At 39.3% G+C, this 14604-nt stretch overlaps 1 protein-coding gene across 1 annotated transcript in view; it reads right to left on the bottom strand.

Moving 5' to 3' along the window:
• LOC111147002 (von Willebrand factor A domain containing 8) overlaps positions 1-14604 on the bottom strand; it is a 335372-nt gene that overhangs the window by 182694 nt on the left and 138074 nt on the right. The window contains exon 20 of the mRNA XM_022502835.1: positions 4336-4407. Within this exon, the coding sequence (XP_022358543.1) occupies positions 4336-4407 (72 nt within the window). The remainder of the gene's footprint in view (positions 1-4335; positions 4408-14604) is intronic.

Genomic DNA, 14604 nt, shown 5'->3' with positions numbered 1-14604 from the left:
TGAATTTGCTCATAGCAAAAGCTGTTCCTGGTAACAGAGCAATCTTTCGAGACATCTCTAAAGGTATAACTTCAACTATGAAAATGTTTCTTTCCTGGACTTCAGCCAGTTTCTAGTTTGCAAACAGAAGGCTAGATAGACTGTATGTATCTATAGGAAGTTTGTATTAAGAACATTCATCACACTTTATTGTGGAATTATACCAGCCTGCTACTGGCTTCTCTGCCAATACTGAATCCCCAAAGCTATACTTCTGATATATATATATATATATATATATATAATATATATATATATTTTTTTTTTTTTGTGTAGTTATCACTCATTTCTAATGTTTTACGAAAGAGAAAGAAAGGAGTCTGATCAACTGCTAAAAATAGTTTACTCAGGTTCAAAATAAATCATGTGGGGGTGCCTGCGTGGCTCAGTCGGTTAAAGGGCTACTCAGGTCATACCCAGGGTCTTGGGATGGAGCCCCGCATGAGCTCCCTGCTCAGTGGAAAGTCAGCTTCTCCTACTCCTTCTGCCCCTCTTGCTGCTTATATATTCTCTCTCTCTCTCTCTCTCACATAAATAAATGAAATCTTTAAAAAAAATAAAAATCAAACAAAGCAAATCATATGATTAAAGTAGGCATTTTCTCACTTGTCACTTTGCATTTGAGTGAAAACACCAGTGACATCGCCCCATCAGATTCAGCAGTCCTCATTCTACTTCTCTGCCTTTTTCCTGTATTTGTTATTTTCTTTCACAAGACAGAAATAAGGGGGCAGATGAGAAGGTGCTTATTGAGATTGAGATTACTGAGAGGTGCTGAAATGCCACTAATAAACGAAGCAAGGCATTTTCAAAGCTGCTGATGAGTTACTATGGCCTGAGTTACTATGGCTGCAAAAGCACACACTACTGAAAAAGAAATCTAGATGATCAGAACTCTGAGGCAAGCGCAGGGAAAGAGAATGCGAAACTCCATTCCATCGTCAGCAAAACACATCTCTGTGGGGTTCTTGCTCTGCATTTGCCAACAAATACTGCAGGCGGCTTCACACTGCTTTTTACATATCAAATGGAAGCAGTCAAGAGTCTAACTTTAATGAACCTGGAGGGCATCATGCAAAGTGAAATAAGCCAGAGAGAGAAAGACAAACACTATGTGGTATCATTTATACGTGGAATTGGAAAAAAGAAAAAAAAAAGTCAAACTCAGAAACAGAGTAGAGAAATGGCTGGGGGTAGGGTTAACAGGGAGAGGTGGGTGAAAGGTACCAAATTTCATCTATAAGATGAACAGGCTCTGATTTATTCAGCAAACATTTGTTGAATGTCTACTGCATGCTACTCAAAAATAACTAAAGCTTTTCTCAAGAGGTTCTCTCTCTGTGTAGTAGAGATGGCAGGTAGATCCATAAGTCTAAGGCAAGTCAAAAGAAATCAGTAAGTGGGCTGCTATCACAGCTCAGGGAATGGGGCCAAAGCTTCAGGCCTGTGTTCAGGAAAACTTTATTAAAGAAGCATATTATAGAATATTATAGCCAGAGGGACCTTACAAAATACCAATTCCAATCCCATCATTTTACAGATAAGGGGAAAAAGAGAGAGAGGGAGAAGAAAAAAGAAAAAGCCCACTGAAGAGTAATAACAATGTAGCTAATATCACCTAGAGAGTTGAAGAGGCTGGATGAGAAGGAAGGTCTCTGGATTCCCAACTTCGTGCTTTTCTGATCCTGTCGGTGTATAAACCTATCCAGTTGAATGGGCCACTTAACTATTTACTCTCTTCAGTAGGCCCTCCCTAGTTTCTATCTAACTTATTTGTTTCCTTCACTGACAGTTGCAAATTTATAAAATAAGGAATTCAGTCAATGAGAGCACATCGCCACTCTGGGGTTGGAAGGATTTCAAAAGGCAAAGATGAGGAAAGAAGAGAGAGTGCTGGTAAAGGTCAAAGGCTAGGATATGACACTGATAAGAAGATCCATTTTGAAAACAGTGTTAAATATATCTGAGGACAGGAGTTTGAGGGGAGGGCTGAGACAGGTCGTAAACACGGTGGGATTAGACAATGGAGGACATCAAAAGGCAGGAGGACAGCCTAAAAGAATTAGTCTTGTCCACGAGATACTTCAATGAACACATGAGCAGAATTTACTTAGTAAATCTGTAAGTTCCTTCAACACTGGTACTATTACATGACACTGATGGTCTTAGAGGTTTCTAAAGAATGAACAAAAGACCCTTCTGATATGAAAAAGCCAGTTAAATGTAGCCCAAGTTATACTGAATACAAACTCCCTCTGTCAATTTTTCTTTCTCCAAAGCTGAGGTGACAGAACAAGGACAAAAGAAGGCAAGGCACTATGATCTGCTGATGAAAGGTGCAGTCTGTGCCAGCGGCGACTGAGAGGCGTTTGTGGGGTCCCATGCCTCCAGCCTTGCTCCTCCTGAGAATCCTCAACCTGCCAGCTCTATCCGCTGGCTGCGGAGCCAACCTGAGGCAAGCCTGAAAATCAGTGGGATCTCCTGTCCTCACCAGGTGATGGGGTCCAGAAATGGACCTGCAGAGTGGCAGCTGCTCTTCACTCCGCCCCACTGCCTAGCACTTTGTCCTGCTGCCTTGTTCTCTTCTTTGGGACTGGAAATAGACTAGCGGTAGCACACTGGATTTCCCATCAACATGGGTACAGCGCTCTAGAGTAATTTCGAAGCACACTGCCCCTTTTCCATTTATCATGAAGTAGAAGCAAACTGCTGCTCCACCTCACCCTTATCCTGAGTAGCTCTCCTCAGTCCTGAGTCACGTGGCTCTTAGCTGAGTGTGTGCTATTTTTTTTTTTTAAAGATTTTATTTATTTATTTGACAGAGAGAAATCACAAGCAGGCAGAGAGGCAGGCAGAGAGAGAGGAGGAAGCAGGCTCCCTGCTGAGCAGAAAGCCCGATGAGGGGCTTGAACCCAGGACCTGGGATCATGACCTGAGCCGAAGGCAGCGGCTCAACCCACTGAGCCACCCAGGCGCCCTGTGTGTGCTATTTTTATGTCCAGGTTAGATACCAGGGAACCCAGCCTTGTAAGATAAGCAATTCACCCACAGTCATAGCGAGCTGGGAGAGGGTTCCTACTGCACCTCTAGCCAGCTAACATCCAAACCTGTGCATTCAATCAGTAAGCCATTCAATTGGCCCATTTAAAAAAAAAAAAAAAATCAACACTTTAAATTTTAAGTTTAAGGGACTAAATATATAAAGAATATGTATTTTTTTATAAGTTTAAACAAAAGGAAAAATTAGGACCAAATACCTTCTGAAAGTTTATTAAATCTGATAATTCAACTGGGGAACATTATCAGAAGATAATGATATCTATCTATCTATATATAGATAGATATATAAATAGAAAATGTCCAAACATTATCAGAAGCTTCTAAACAGAAAATGTCCATTCTCCATAAACACATGCTGAATATCTACTATGTAGCAGACACTGTTCTAGGAACTGAGGATACAGAGATAAGCAAGAGAACTATGGTCCCTGCCCTTGAGGATCACATAGGTAATTTGGAAAGACAATCACTCTATATATAAACAGAGTAACATGACTAGTGATGTTGTGATAATGTGATGACAGGGAGATAGAAGGGTGTAAAAGTAGGGGAAACCTAACTTGGCTAGGAACAAGGGAAGACCCTTTAGGAGTTAGGGGAAGTGGGTGGAGAAGGGGACTGGAAGTGCTCTGTGTAGAGAAGAGCACGCACCAAGGACCAGGGCAGAGATAAGAAACTGAAGGAAGTTCACAGTGGCTCAAGTGACCACTGAGTGAGACAAAGGAGGGAGGGAGCCAAGCAACAGGCCTAGAAAGGCAGGCAGAGGCCAGATCCTGCAGGACACCATTAGCCGTACTGAAGACTTATACCTAAGAGCAACAGGAAGCCAATTTAAGCAAAAAAGAGAGACTTAGTCAGATTTTAGTTCCACAAGTATCACCCGGCTGCAGAGTGAAGGGCAGATCAGAGTGGGAGCTATACTGGCAAAGCACTGCCGTAGTCCAGGGGACAGGCGATGGTGAGCTGGGCTAGGGTGACAGATGTGTGAAAGAAGAGTCGATGTCTGTGAGGCAGAATGGACAGAACTCGATGGGTGACTGAATGGTGATTTCAGCTGTGAGATAATTCTAAATTTTAGAAGGTGGAAGATAATCTGTGCTTAATTAAAGCAGTCATTTAGTAGAAAACGAAGAATCACCTCTAAAAACATATCCCAACAAGGAGAAGACACTTACTGCTTTTAAGCTCATTATCATTTATACATTAGCACCTGAGTTCCAGCCACACATAACTCACCTGGTTACCAACCAATAACAGGTGCTCTCCGAGAAGAAAGTCTTTCAGCATGTCTTCCATCACTACCATGTGCTAGAAAAAAAGAACCAGAAGTTAATTGTGTTTTGTATAATCAAGATGGAATAATAAAGTTAACAACAAAGGTATTGTTATGCTAAGTAAAGCATCTAGAGTTTCAGTTCAAGATGGCAGTGTGAGATCCTGAACTCACCTCCTCCCATGGACATGCAGATTGTACAGCAACATATGAAATCATTTAATTAAACATGCATCTTGGGGCCTAGTTGTAACCCTTTCTAGAGGATGTGTGCTCACCCCCTATGACACTCCAAAGCACTAGTGTATCCTGGAGGGGAGATTTACACGCATCTGGTGTCCTGGTTTGTATGTCTGGTGCCCTGGTTTCTGCAGCTGTCACCCCACAGATACTCCTTAATCACATGGTGGCTGGGTGGGGGTGGGGGGAGTCTTGTATTTCTGGGTCCCATGGGACTATGGCAATTGTAAAGATGGTTCTAGGCAGGCTACCAGCCCAGGACACTGCATAGACAGTGGACTGAGGCACAATCCTTAGTCTTCTGTGAAGGAGGCCTTTGCTTGTCCTGGAACTTCAGCCTGAGAGCAGGCTTCAAGTCTGGCATACATTTAGAGGCCAATGGATCACTCTCAAGGAACAGGTTATGGGTGTCATCTTGGCTCTCTTTCTTTCTTGGCCTTGCCTGAGTTCATCAGTATCACCCAGGAAAGGGCCTATACACTTGTCTGGAACCCCAATCTCTATGGTTGTCACCCAATGGACACCTCCAGATCACCTGGCTTTTGCGGTCAGTGAGGCTTCTAGTCGTAATACACAGGACTGTATATATTTGCATACTTTTAAAAGCTAACACCCAAGGATGTGGTTTCCAGTCAGTCTAAATCTAAGCTCTGAGATACTCCCATGTGGGATACAGAGATCTTTGCACATCCTCAATTACTGGGAACTATTAAAAATATAATGGGCAGCTTGGACAAGGTCAAAGATTTAAGAGCCAATCAAGAGCTAAGGCAGGGTTGAATGACTAGGTTCATCTGCATGAGGCCACTCCTTTGAAAGACTGGGAAAAGTAGTCATCTCACATACTGTATATAAATCAATAAAGTCAAGCAAAATGCAATAACAGAGGATATGTTCCAAATGGGAGAACAAGATAAAACCTCAGAAATAAAAAATTTAATGAAATGACATAAGTAATTTACCTGATAAAGAGTTCAAGTGATGGTCATTAAGATGCTCACCAAACTGAGAAGAATGGATGGATGCAGTAAGAACGTCAATAAAGAGATAGAAAATATTAAAAAAAAAAAAGTGTCAAACAGAAGTCACAATGGTGAAGAATACAATAACTGAACTGAAAAAGTTCAACAGCAGACCAGATGAAGCAAGAGAAAGGATCAGTCAACTCAAAGACAAGGCAGTGGAACTAACCCAATCAAAGCATCAAAAAGAAAAAAAGAATTACAAAAGATAAAGATACTTTAAATGACTTAAGAGACAACATTTCATGGACTAACATTTGCACCACAGGGCCCCAGGAAGAAGAGAGAGAAGAAGAGGCAGAAATTTTATTTGAAAATATAAAGGCTGAAAACTTCTCTAATACAGGGAAGAAGACAGACTTCTAGATACAGGAATCCCAGCAAGTTCCAAATAAGAGGAACCTAAGGACACCTACACCATGACACGTTGTAATCAAAATGTCAAAAGTAAAAGACAAGAGGAGAATACTAAAAGCAGCAAGAGAAAAAAAAAAGTGTTACATATAAGGGAACACCCATAAGGCAATCAGCAGATTTTTCAGCAGTAATATTGCATGCCAGAAGGGAGCGGCATGATATATTCCAAGGACTGAAAAAAACCTTGCCAACCAAGAAGACTCTACCTGGCAAAGTTATCACTCAGAAGTGAAAAACAGATAAAGAGTTTTCCAGATAAGCTAAAGCTAAATGAGTCATCATCACTAACTCAGCCTTACAAGAAACGTTAAAAGGACTTAAGCTGAAAAGAAAGTGTGCTAATTAGTATTAAGAACACATATGAAGGGGGGCAACTGGGTGGCTCAGTGGGTTAAGCCTCTGCCTTAGGCTCAGGTCATGATCTCAGGATCCTGGGATCGAGTCCCACGTCGGGCTCTCTGCTCAACAGGGAGCCTGCTTCCTATTCCTCTCTCTCTCTGCCTTACTCTCTGCCTACTTGTGATCTCTCTCTCTGTGTCAAATAAATAAATAAAATCTTTAAAAAAAAACACACACATATGAAAATAAATCTCACTGGAAAGTAAATATATATAATGATAGATTAATCACTTATAAAGATAGTATGAAGGTTAAAAGTCAAAAGTAGTAAAAATAGGTATAAATATGATGATTAGTTAAGGGATATGCAAGATAAAAAGTGCAAAATGTGACAGCAAAAACATAAAACATGGAAGGGAGCAAGTACATTGAGATTTACAACAGGATTAAACTTAAGTTGTTATCAGTTTAAAATAGGCTGTTGTAGATAAATTATATGTAAGCATCATGGTAACTACAAAGAAATAACCTATAGTAAATTCACAAAAAGTAGAGAGAGAATATAAATATAACAAAGCATCTGACAAAATTCAACATCCATTTATGATTAAAAAAAAAAAAAACCCTCTCAACAAAGCAGTATAGAGGGAATATATCTCATTATAAAAGTCATGTATGACAAGCCCACAGCCAACAACATACTCAATAGTAAAAAGCTCAAAGCTTTTCCTCTAAGATCAGGAACAAGACAAGGATGCCCATTCTCGCCACTTTTATTCAACACAGTACCAGAGAAATTAGGCAAGGAAAAAAAAAAGAAAAAAGGAAATAGGAAAGGAAGAAGTAAACCTGTCACTATTTGCAGGTGGTGGTATTAATATACAGAAAACCCTAGAGACACTAACACAAAGCTGTTAGAATAAACAAATTCAGCAAAGCTAAAAGATACAAAATCTATACCAAAAAAATCTGTTATTTTTCTATACACTAATAATGAACCATCAGAAAGAGACTGCATCAACAATTGCATCAACAAGAATAAAACACCTATGAATAAATTTAACCAAGGAGGTGAAAGACCTGCATATTGAAAACTACAAGACATTAATGAAAGAAACTGAAGACCCAAATAAATGGAAAGATATTCTATGTTCATGGATTAGAAAAATTAATGTTGTTCAAATGTCATACTACCCAGAATAATCTATATGTTCAATGCAATCTCTATCAAAATTTTAATGGCATTTTTCACAGAAACAAACAGTCCTAAAATTTATATGGAATCATAAAAGATCCTAAAAAGTCAAAAAGTCATAAGAAAGAAGACCAAAGTTGAAAGCATCACACTTTCAGATTTCTAACTATATTACATTATAGTAATTAAAAAAGTTATAGTAGTCAGCAAAAAAAAGCTGTAGTAATAAAAAAGCTACAGTAGTCAATCAAATTATAATATTTTCAGAAAAAGAGACACATAAATCAATGGAACATAATAGAGAGCCTAGAAATAAACCCATATGCATCAATGGTCAATTAACTTACTAAAAAGGAGTTAAGAAGGAAGAAAACAATGGAGAAAGGACAGTTTCTTTGATAAATGGTGTTGGGAAAATGGGCAGTCACATGCGAAAGAATGAAACTGGATCACTATCTTCCACCATACACAAATATTAACAAAAATATATTAAAGACATGAATGTTAGGCTCTGAAACCATAAAACTCCTAGAAGAAAACATAGATGGTAATAAGCTCTGTGATATAGGTCTTAGTGATGATTTTAGAATCTGTCACCAAAAGCACAAGGAATGAAAGCAAAATTAAACAAGTGGGACTCCATCCAACTTAAGCAGCTTCTGCGGAGTGAAGGAAACCATCAACAGAATGAAAAGGCAACCTAGTGAGTGGCAAAAAATATTTGCAGATCATGTATCTGATAAGGGGCTAATATCCAAAATATGGAAAGAACTCATATATCTCAACAGTAAAAAAACAACCAGTCCAAGTAAAAAATGGGCAGAGGATCTGATTAGAGACATCTCTAGGAAGACTTAGAGAAGACCAATGGGTATATGGAAAAATGCTCTATATCACAGTCATTGAGAAATATAAATCAAAACCATAATAAGATGTCACCTCACATCTATTAGAATGGCTATTATCAAAAGACTAGAGATAAGTGTTGGTGAGGATATGAAGATAAGGGAAACTGTATTGCTGATGTAGCCACTATGAAAATCAGTATAGAGGTTCCTCAAAAAATTAAAAATAGAACTATCATATGATCCAGTAATTCCACTTCCTGGGTATTTTTTTGAAGAAAATGAAAACAATTTTTTTGTTTGAATTTGAAAAGAAATTTGCACCGCCACAATCACTGCACCTTTACAAGAGCCAAGGTAAGGCTTCCATACCTTGGAAACAACCTACATGTCTATTGATGGATGAATGGATAAAGAAGATGTGGCATATACATATATATACATACAGGAATATTATTCAGTCATAAAAAGAATGAAATCTTGCCATTTGTAACAACATGGCTGGTCCTTGAGGGCATTATGCAAAGTGAAAAAAGTCAGAGAAAGACAAATACTGTATGATCTCTTATATATGGAATGTAAAAAATACATATGTGTATATTTGTAACATGTAAATAACACATATATGTACATACACACACATATATAACATATATGTACTAAAAAAATAAAATACCCAAGCTCATAGATATAGAAAACATATTGGAGGTTGCTAGAGGCTAGAGGTAGGGGTGGGAGAAATGGGTGAATTGTTTTTTTTTTTTTTTTTTTTTTTAGTTTAAATACATTGAATAAAAAAGAAAGTAAAACATCTATAATAATAGATCATACTCAAAACAATTTGATTTTTTAAAAAAACAAAAATTAATGCAGTGATTATAAGTTATATAACCAATTAGGTCACTGGTACTTAAAACTTGAAGTAGTCCACTTAAGCAAGAATAAGCCACTCACCATTATTCCAAAGAGTTTTCATAATTTAACTCAAATATATTTTAACTATTGCTCTATGCAGGGTTGGCTTATAATTTACTATTTAAATTAGTAGTTGCTAATAATGTAAATATACATATGATGAAGTTCTAGAACCTAGGTGAGGTTTGGTGGGCTGAGGTCCGGAGCCGATGACCAAGAAAGAATTCTTGAGACATCTTTGGTGCAAAATGGTGGTTTATTAAAGCACGGGGACAGGACCTGTGGGCAGGAAGAGCTGCTGCCCCGGGGTTGTGAGGGATGGCAGGTTATGTACCTTGCTGTTGGGGGAAGGTGAGGGGAAGGGAGGTTTCAACGGAGCTTTCATATGCTAAAGAGGGCCTACAGGGTGCAGGGATACCCGAGGCCTTGAGGCTTGATCAATATAGTCTTTTGGTCAGCCATTAACATCAAGATAGTTGGGAGATTCTTGGTGGGATGTCACAATCTTGCTATCAATTGTCTTTGTTAGTGAGATTTAGGTTCAGAAGAGATTTAACTATGTTTACATTTCCTTCTACCTCAGCCTCCTTCAGTTTTGTTTATGGTGGGGAGGGAGAAATTAGGGCTTGAGGAACTGAGTTATTTGCCTCTGGAAATTGTGCTATTGATAAGGTAACCTCTTTGTTAGTAGATCACTAGGACATCTGTAAACCAAGGGAGACTCCTGTCTTGCAGGATTGTGATCTCTGCAAGATAACTATTTATTTATCGTTTATGGCAGTCAGGGGTGCCTGAGGAATGCTACACATATTACTGAGGGGGAGCGGATGGAGAGGGGGTGCAAGGTGCCAGCTTTTGCTTTGTCTTCAGCCAGCCTCCTGCTCCCTCATCACATAGGCTTTCCAAAATAACTGGAGATTTCCATGGAACATTTTACACTGACTTGGTCTTAACCATTACTTTCAAAGGATGTGCAATTTTAGAATTAGAAATGTAGTATTTAGCTTCCACATTTTGTTATTTGAATTAGGACACAATATAATAAAAGAACAAGATTAAAGTTGTTCACAATAGCCACAAAGGAAATTACATTGCTCTTTTATATCTGGAAAAATAGAACAACCGTAAGTAGGTCACAAAGGCTCATTGTGGGGGATGGGGAGTGTTGGAGGAAGAAATATAGCCCAGAACAATTAATATCCCTATTTCTTTCTGTATCAAAACAGTTATAGCCTCATAAAGACTGAAGTTATTGAACCTCCCTAATTATGGAAAAGGCAAATCAACTGTTTGTATTTAATACTTGCTGCCAGTATTTTCTAGCTTGTTACTTGCTTTTCTTTTTTTGACTTGCTTTATGGATTTTTTTTTTAACATCTCAAACATTTTCCTTTTAACTTGTCAAATTAAGCTGTACTTTCTTTCAGTTTCTTTCTTAGAAAAACAAAGTTTTTTCTTTCCTTCAAAAACAGATATTTCCTAAATGTTTATCTTTGTAGTTTTTATTTTTCTGAAATGCTTGCAGATACACCATTGAGCTAGAGCTTTAAAAAGCTTGTCAATTTACTGTCCACTCTGGAACACTTTTTTAGACTCAAAAGAAACACTATTAATAATAAGAACAACAAATGCAAACAGAAACTATTTTAGGGACTATCTTCAGCAAGCCTGTATTGTTACCCTACTTAAAATGGAGTCCTAGAATACCCCTTTATTCTGGGTTCTAGTGAGAATGTGGTCTGGAGACCTCTTCATTCTAACTAAGATGAAAAGTCAGGGCCAATTTCCAGCTATTTAAGTCTTCCAGTAACAAAGCGGCTAATCTGCATGAGAAACAGAAAAGTTGGAACAAGCACCTGTATAGCCAGATAAAAAAGCAGTGTAAATACTGAAAAATAATTCAAACTATAGTTATATTTTTCTGTATTGTACTCATGTTCTCCCTACTTCACACCCTCGTTCCATCTAACTAGATTATTCAAATCAACAAACATTAGCTAAGGCTAAGGTCACTGTCACTGCCTATGTAATTCTTCCCTTAACCTCTTGACCCACTTAAGTACCACAGAGAATTTCTTTCTTTCTTTTTTTAAGATTTTATTTATTTGAGAGAGTGAGTGAATGAGAGAGAGAGAGACAGACAGAGGGAGAGAGAGGGAGAAGGAGCAGGGGAAGGGGCAGAGGGAGAAGCAGACTTCCTGCTGAGCAAGGAGCCCGGAGTGGGGGTGGGGTGGGGGTGGCACAGCATTCCATCCCAGGACTCCAGGATCATGACCTGAGCTGAAGGCAGACACTTGACCAACTGAGTCACCCGGGCACCCCAACCACAGACAGTTTCTTATAAGTTTCCTCTTCCAGTTAATTGTCCATCTCTCCTGAATCCCTCCTACCTCTCTAACAATTTCTCTCCATAATCTTTTAGGTTGGATCTTCCAACCTAATTGTTGTAGCATTTCCTTCGATTCTGATTTCCCCCACTTTCCTTCATTTGCTCTCTGTCAGTGCCTTTTTACATGCTCTCCCCAGGGGTCAAAGTTTAGGGCTGAGTAGCTTATGCCTACTTGTACACAAGGGCGAGGGTGGGCTGTGTGAGACTTGAGTATCCACTTCTGTGCTTGAAGAGCTACTTCAGACTACTCTTCCTAAATCCTCTCCTCCGTTCCACTGCTTCAGGCACCAATTCTATGCTGATTTTCAATAGCAAAACTTTCCTCCTCAACTCCAGCCTCATATTCTGAGCGACTATCAAACTATGTACTGTTATTTCCCAGTCTCTTCAACATCCACATATCCAAAACTTGTCTCTTTATTTTTTTCTCAACTTCGTTCTTTATCTTGTATCTTTTATCCTCATTAATAGCATCATTTTCTATCACCTGACCAAACCGCTACCATCATCTTCCTGCACACTTCACTCCTCCCTTGCCAAGGGCCGGTTAAACACCAAGAGTAAGCTATTAAGCCACCCTAACGTCAAGGGTATATATCCCTTCCTTTCTACCCCAGTTTTCATTTAGTATTCTACATCTCTGGCCTAGATTTTTATCAGACAATTTGGCTTCTCTGACTTCAGTGTCTGTTTGAGGCAATGTGTTCTTCCTGTAACTGACAGTTACCTCTTCATTCAAAATCATGTCACTTCTTTAGGCGCACCTGGGTGGCTCAGTGGGTTAAAGCCTCTGCCTTTGGCTCAGGTCATGATCCCAGGGTCCTGGAATCAAGTCCCGTATCAGGCTCTCTGCTCAGCAGGGAGCCTGCTTCCTCTTCTCTCTCTGCCTACTTGTGATTTCTCTGTCTGTCAAATAAATAAATAAAAGTCTTAAAAAAAATCATGTCACTTATTTTTTTTTTCAAAATTCCTTAAATGACTCTTAATACCTTTGAAACATAGGTTCATTTTTTTTTTTTTTTTTTTGGTTAAAGGCTATTTTTTTATTTATTTATTTATTTAAAGATTTTATTTATTTATTTGACTCAGAGAGAGAGATCACAAGTAGGCAGAGAGGCAGGCAGAGAGAGAGGGGGAAGCAGGCTCCCTGCCGAGCAGAGAGCCCGATGCGGGGCTCAATCCCAGGACCCTGAGATCATGACCTGAGCTGAAGGCAGAGGCTCAACCCACTGAGCCACCCAGGTGCCCCATAAAGGCTACTTATTTATTGATTGAGGTATAATTGACATTATAAAGTTAATTTAGTTTCAGGTTGTGCAATATGATTCAACATTTATAAACACTATGAAATGATCACCACCATTTGCCACCTTGCAAAGTTGATACGATTTTATTGATTATATTCCCCATGCTGTACATTACAACCCCATGACTTCACAAATTTAGCCTGCCCCCAGGACTCCCCTCCCCTTCATATATTCTTTTTTTTTTTTTTTTTTAAGATTTTATTTATTTATTTGACAGAGAGAGATCACAAGTAGGCAGAGAGTCAGGCAGAGAGAGAGGGGGAAGCAGGCTCCCCGCCGAGCAGATAGTCTGATGTGGGGCTCAATCTCAGGACCCTGAGATCATGACCCGAGCTGAAGGCAGAGGCTTAACCCACTGAGCCACCCAGGCGCTCCCATATATTCTTGATTTAGTCTTGGCTTCATCTCCTGTCACTCTCCTCCAACACTATATTCAGTCAAAAATTCAGAATAATTTTCTCTGCTCTCTTCTGTTTGCTTTTCCAGCAGACTATGAGCTCCCTGAGGGCGAATCTTGGCTTTCATCTTACACACAGCTCCACTGACTCTACCCACCGCCTAAAAAGCCCTGCCAGGTGTCTTCTCCACTCTATCCCCACGGTCACTCCCTTCATTCAGATCCTTCATAACTTGTACTTAGACTACTGCAATGGCCCCCTAACAAGTCTCTCTTTGCCTTGGTTCCAACTCATAGACAACATTAAAGAGCGAATGCAAAGTGAGCAAGTGAAAATGTGCTTAAAATCTTTCAGTGGCTTCCTCACTTCTTCTGAATCACATCCAGATTCCTTAATTAGCAAGGCCAAGATGTTCTGACCCTTTCCTAACCAACTGGCCTCATCTCTTGTTACTCTTGCATTTGCAACCTCAGCTCTGTGTCAGTGACAATTAATTATATGTAGCCTCCTAAATGAACTACTCTGTCACATAGCCAAGTCTCTGCAAATGCTAGTCCATCTGCCTGAAAAGTCAGCTTTGCCTGGTTAACTTATTTTCCACGATCATTCCAACCTGGGACCATCATCTCCTCAGTGCTACCATAGTAACCTGTGTGTACTTCCATCCCACTGTACAGGAATCATGTGTACTTTGTTGTCTTTCTCCCCTGACAGAGCCCTGGAGCTACACGAGTGTATATGTGTATGTGTGAGTACAGTAATCTCTTTATCCAAATACCTCAGGACAAGGCTTGATACATGGTAGATATTTTAAATATTTAAAAGGTCCTTGGGGTTAAGAGGCTATTGATCTTTCCTCCAATTTCTCCTTACTACTGTAAGTATAACATTCTTTAATGACAGATTTAATAATAGTCCTCATTATGAACACTCAAAATCTTACTCCTTCTTTATTAACCCACTCACCGCATACTTGCTCAGCATTCATGATATGCCAAGCACATGCTATTTGCTGAAGACTCTAAAGAAAAACAGACTTGACTTCAGTGGTGTGGAAAACACATTTAAAAAATCAATCTCAATACCATGTGGAAAGGGGACCACAGGACATGGAAGAGGATGGTACAGAAGCTCCTACATATTCAAGAGACACTGAAGACTACTT

Source organism: Enhydra lutris, unplaced genomic scaffold, assembly GCF_002288905.1.
Source record: "Enhydra lutris kenyoni isolate GAN:26980312 unplaced genomic scaffold, ASM228890v2 scaffoldscaffold15, whole genome shotgun sequence".
Taxonomy (NCBI): Eukaryota; Metazoa; Chordata; class Mammalia; order Carnivora; family Mustelidae; genus Enhydra; species Enhydra lutris.
The sequence above is the reverse complement of the archived record's forward strand: the minus strand, read 5'-3'. Positions and strand labels throughout refer to the sequence as shown.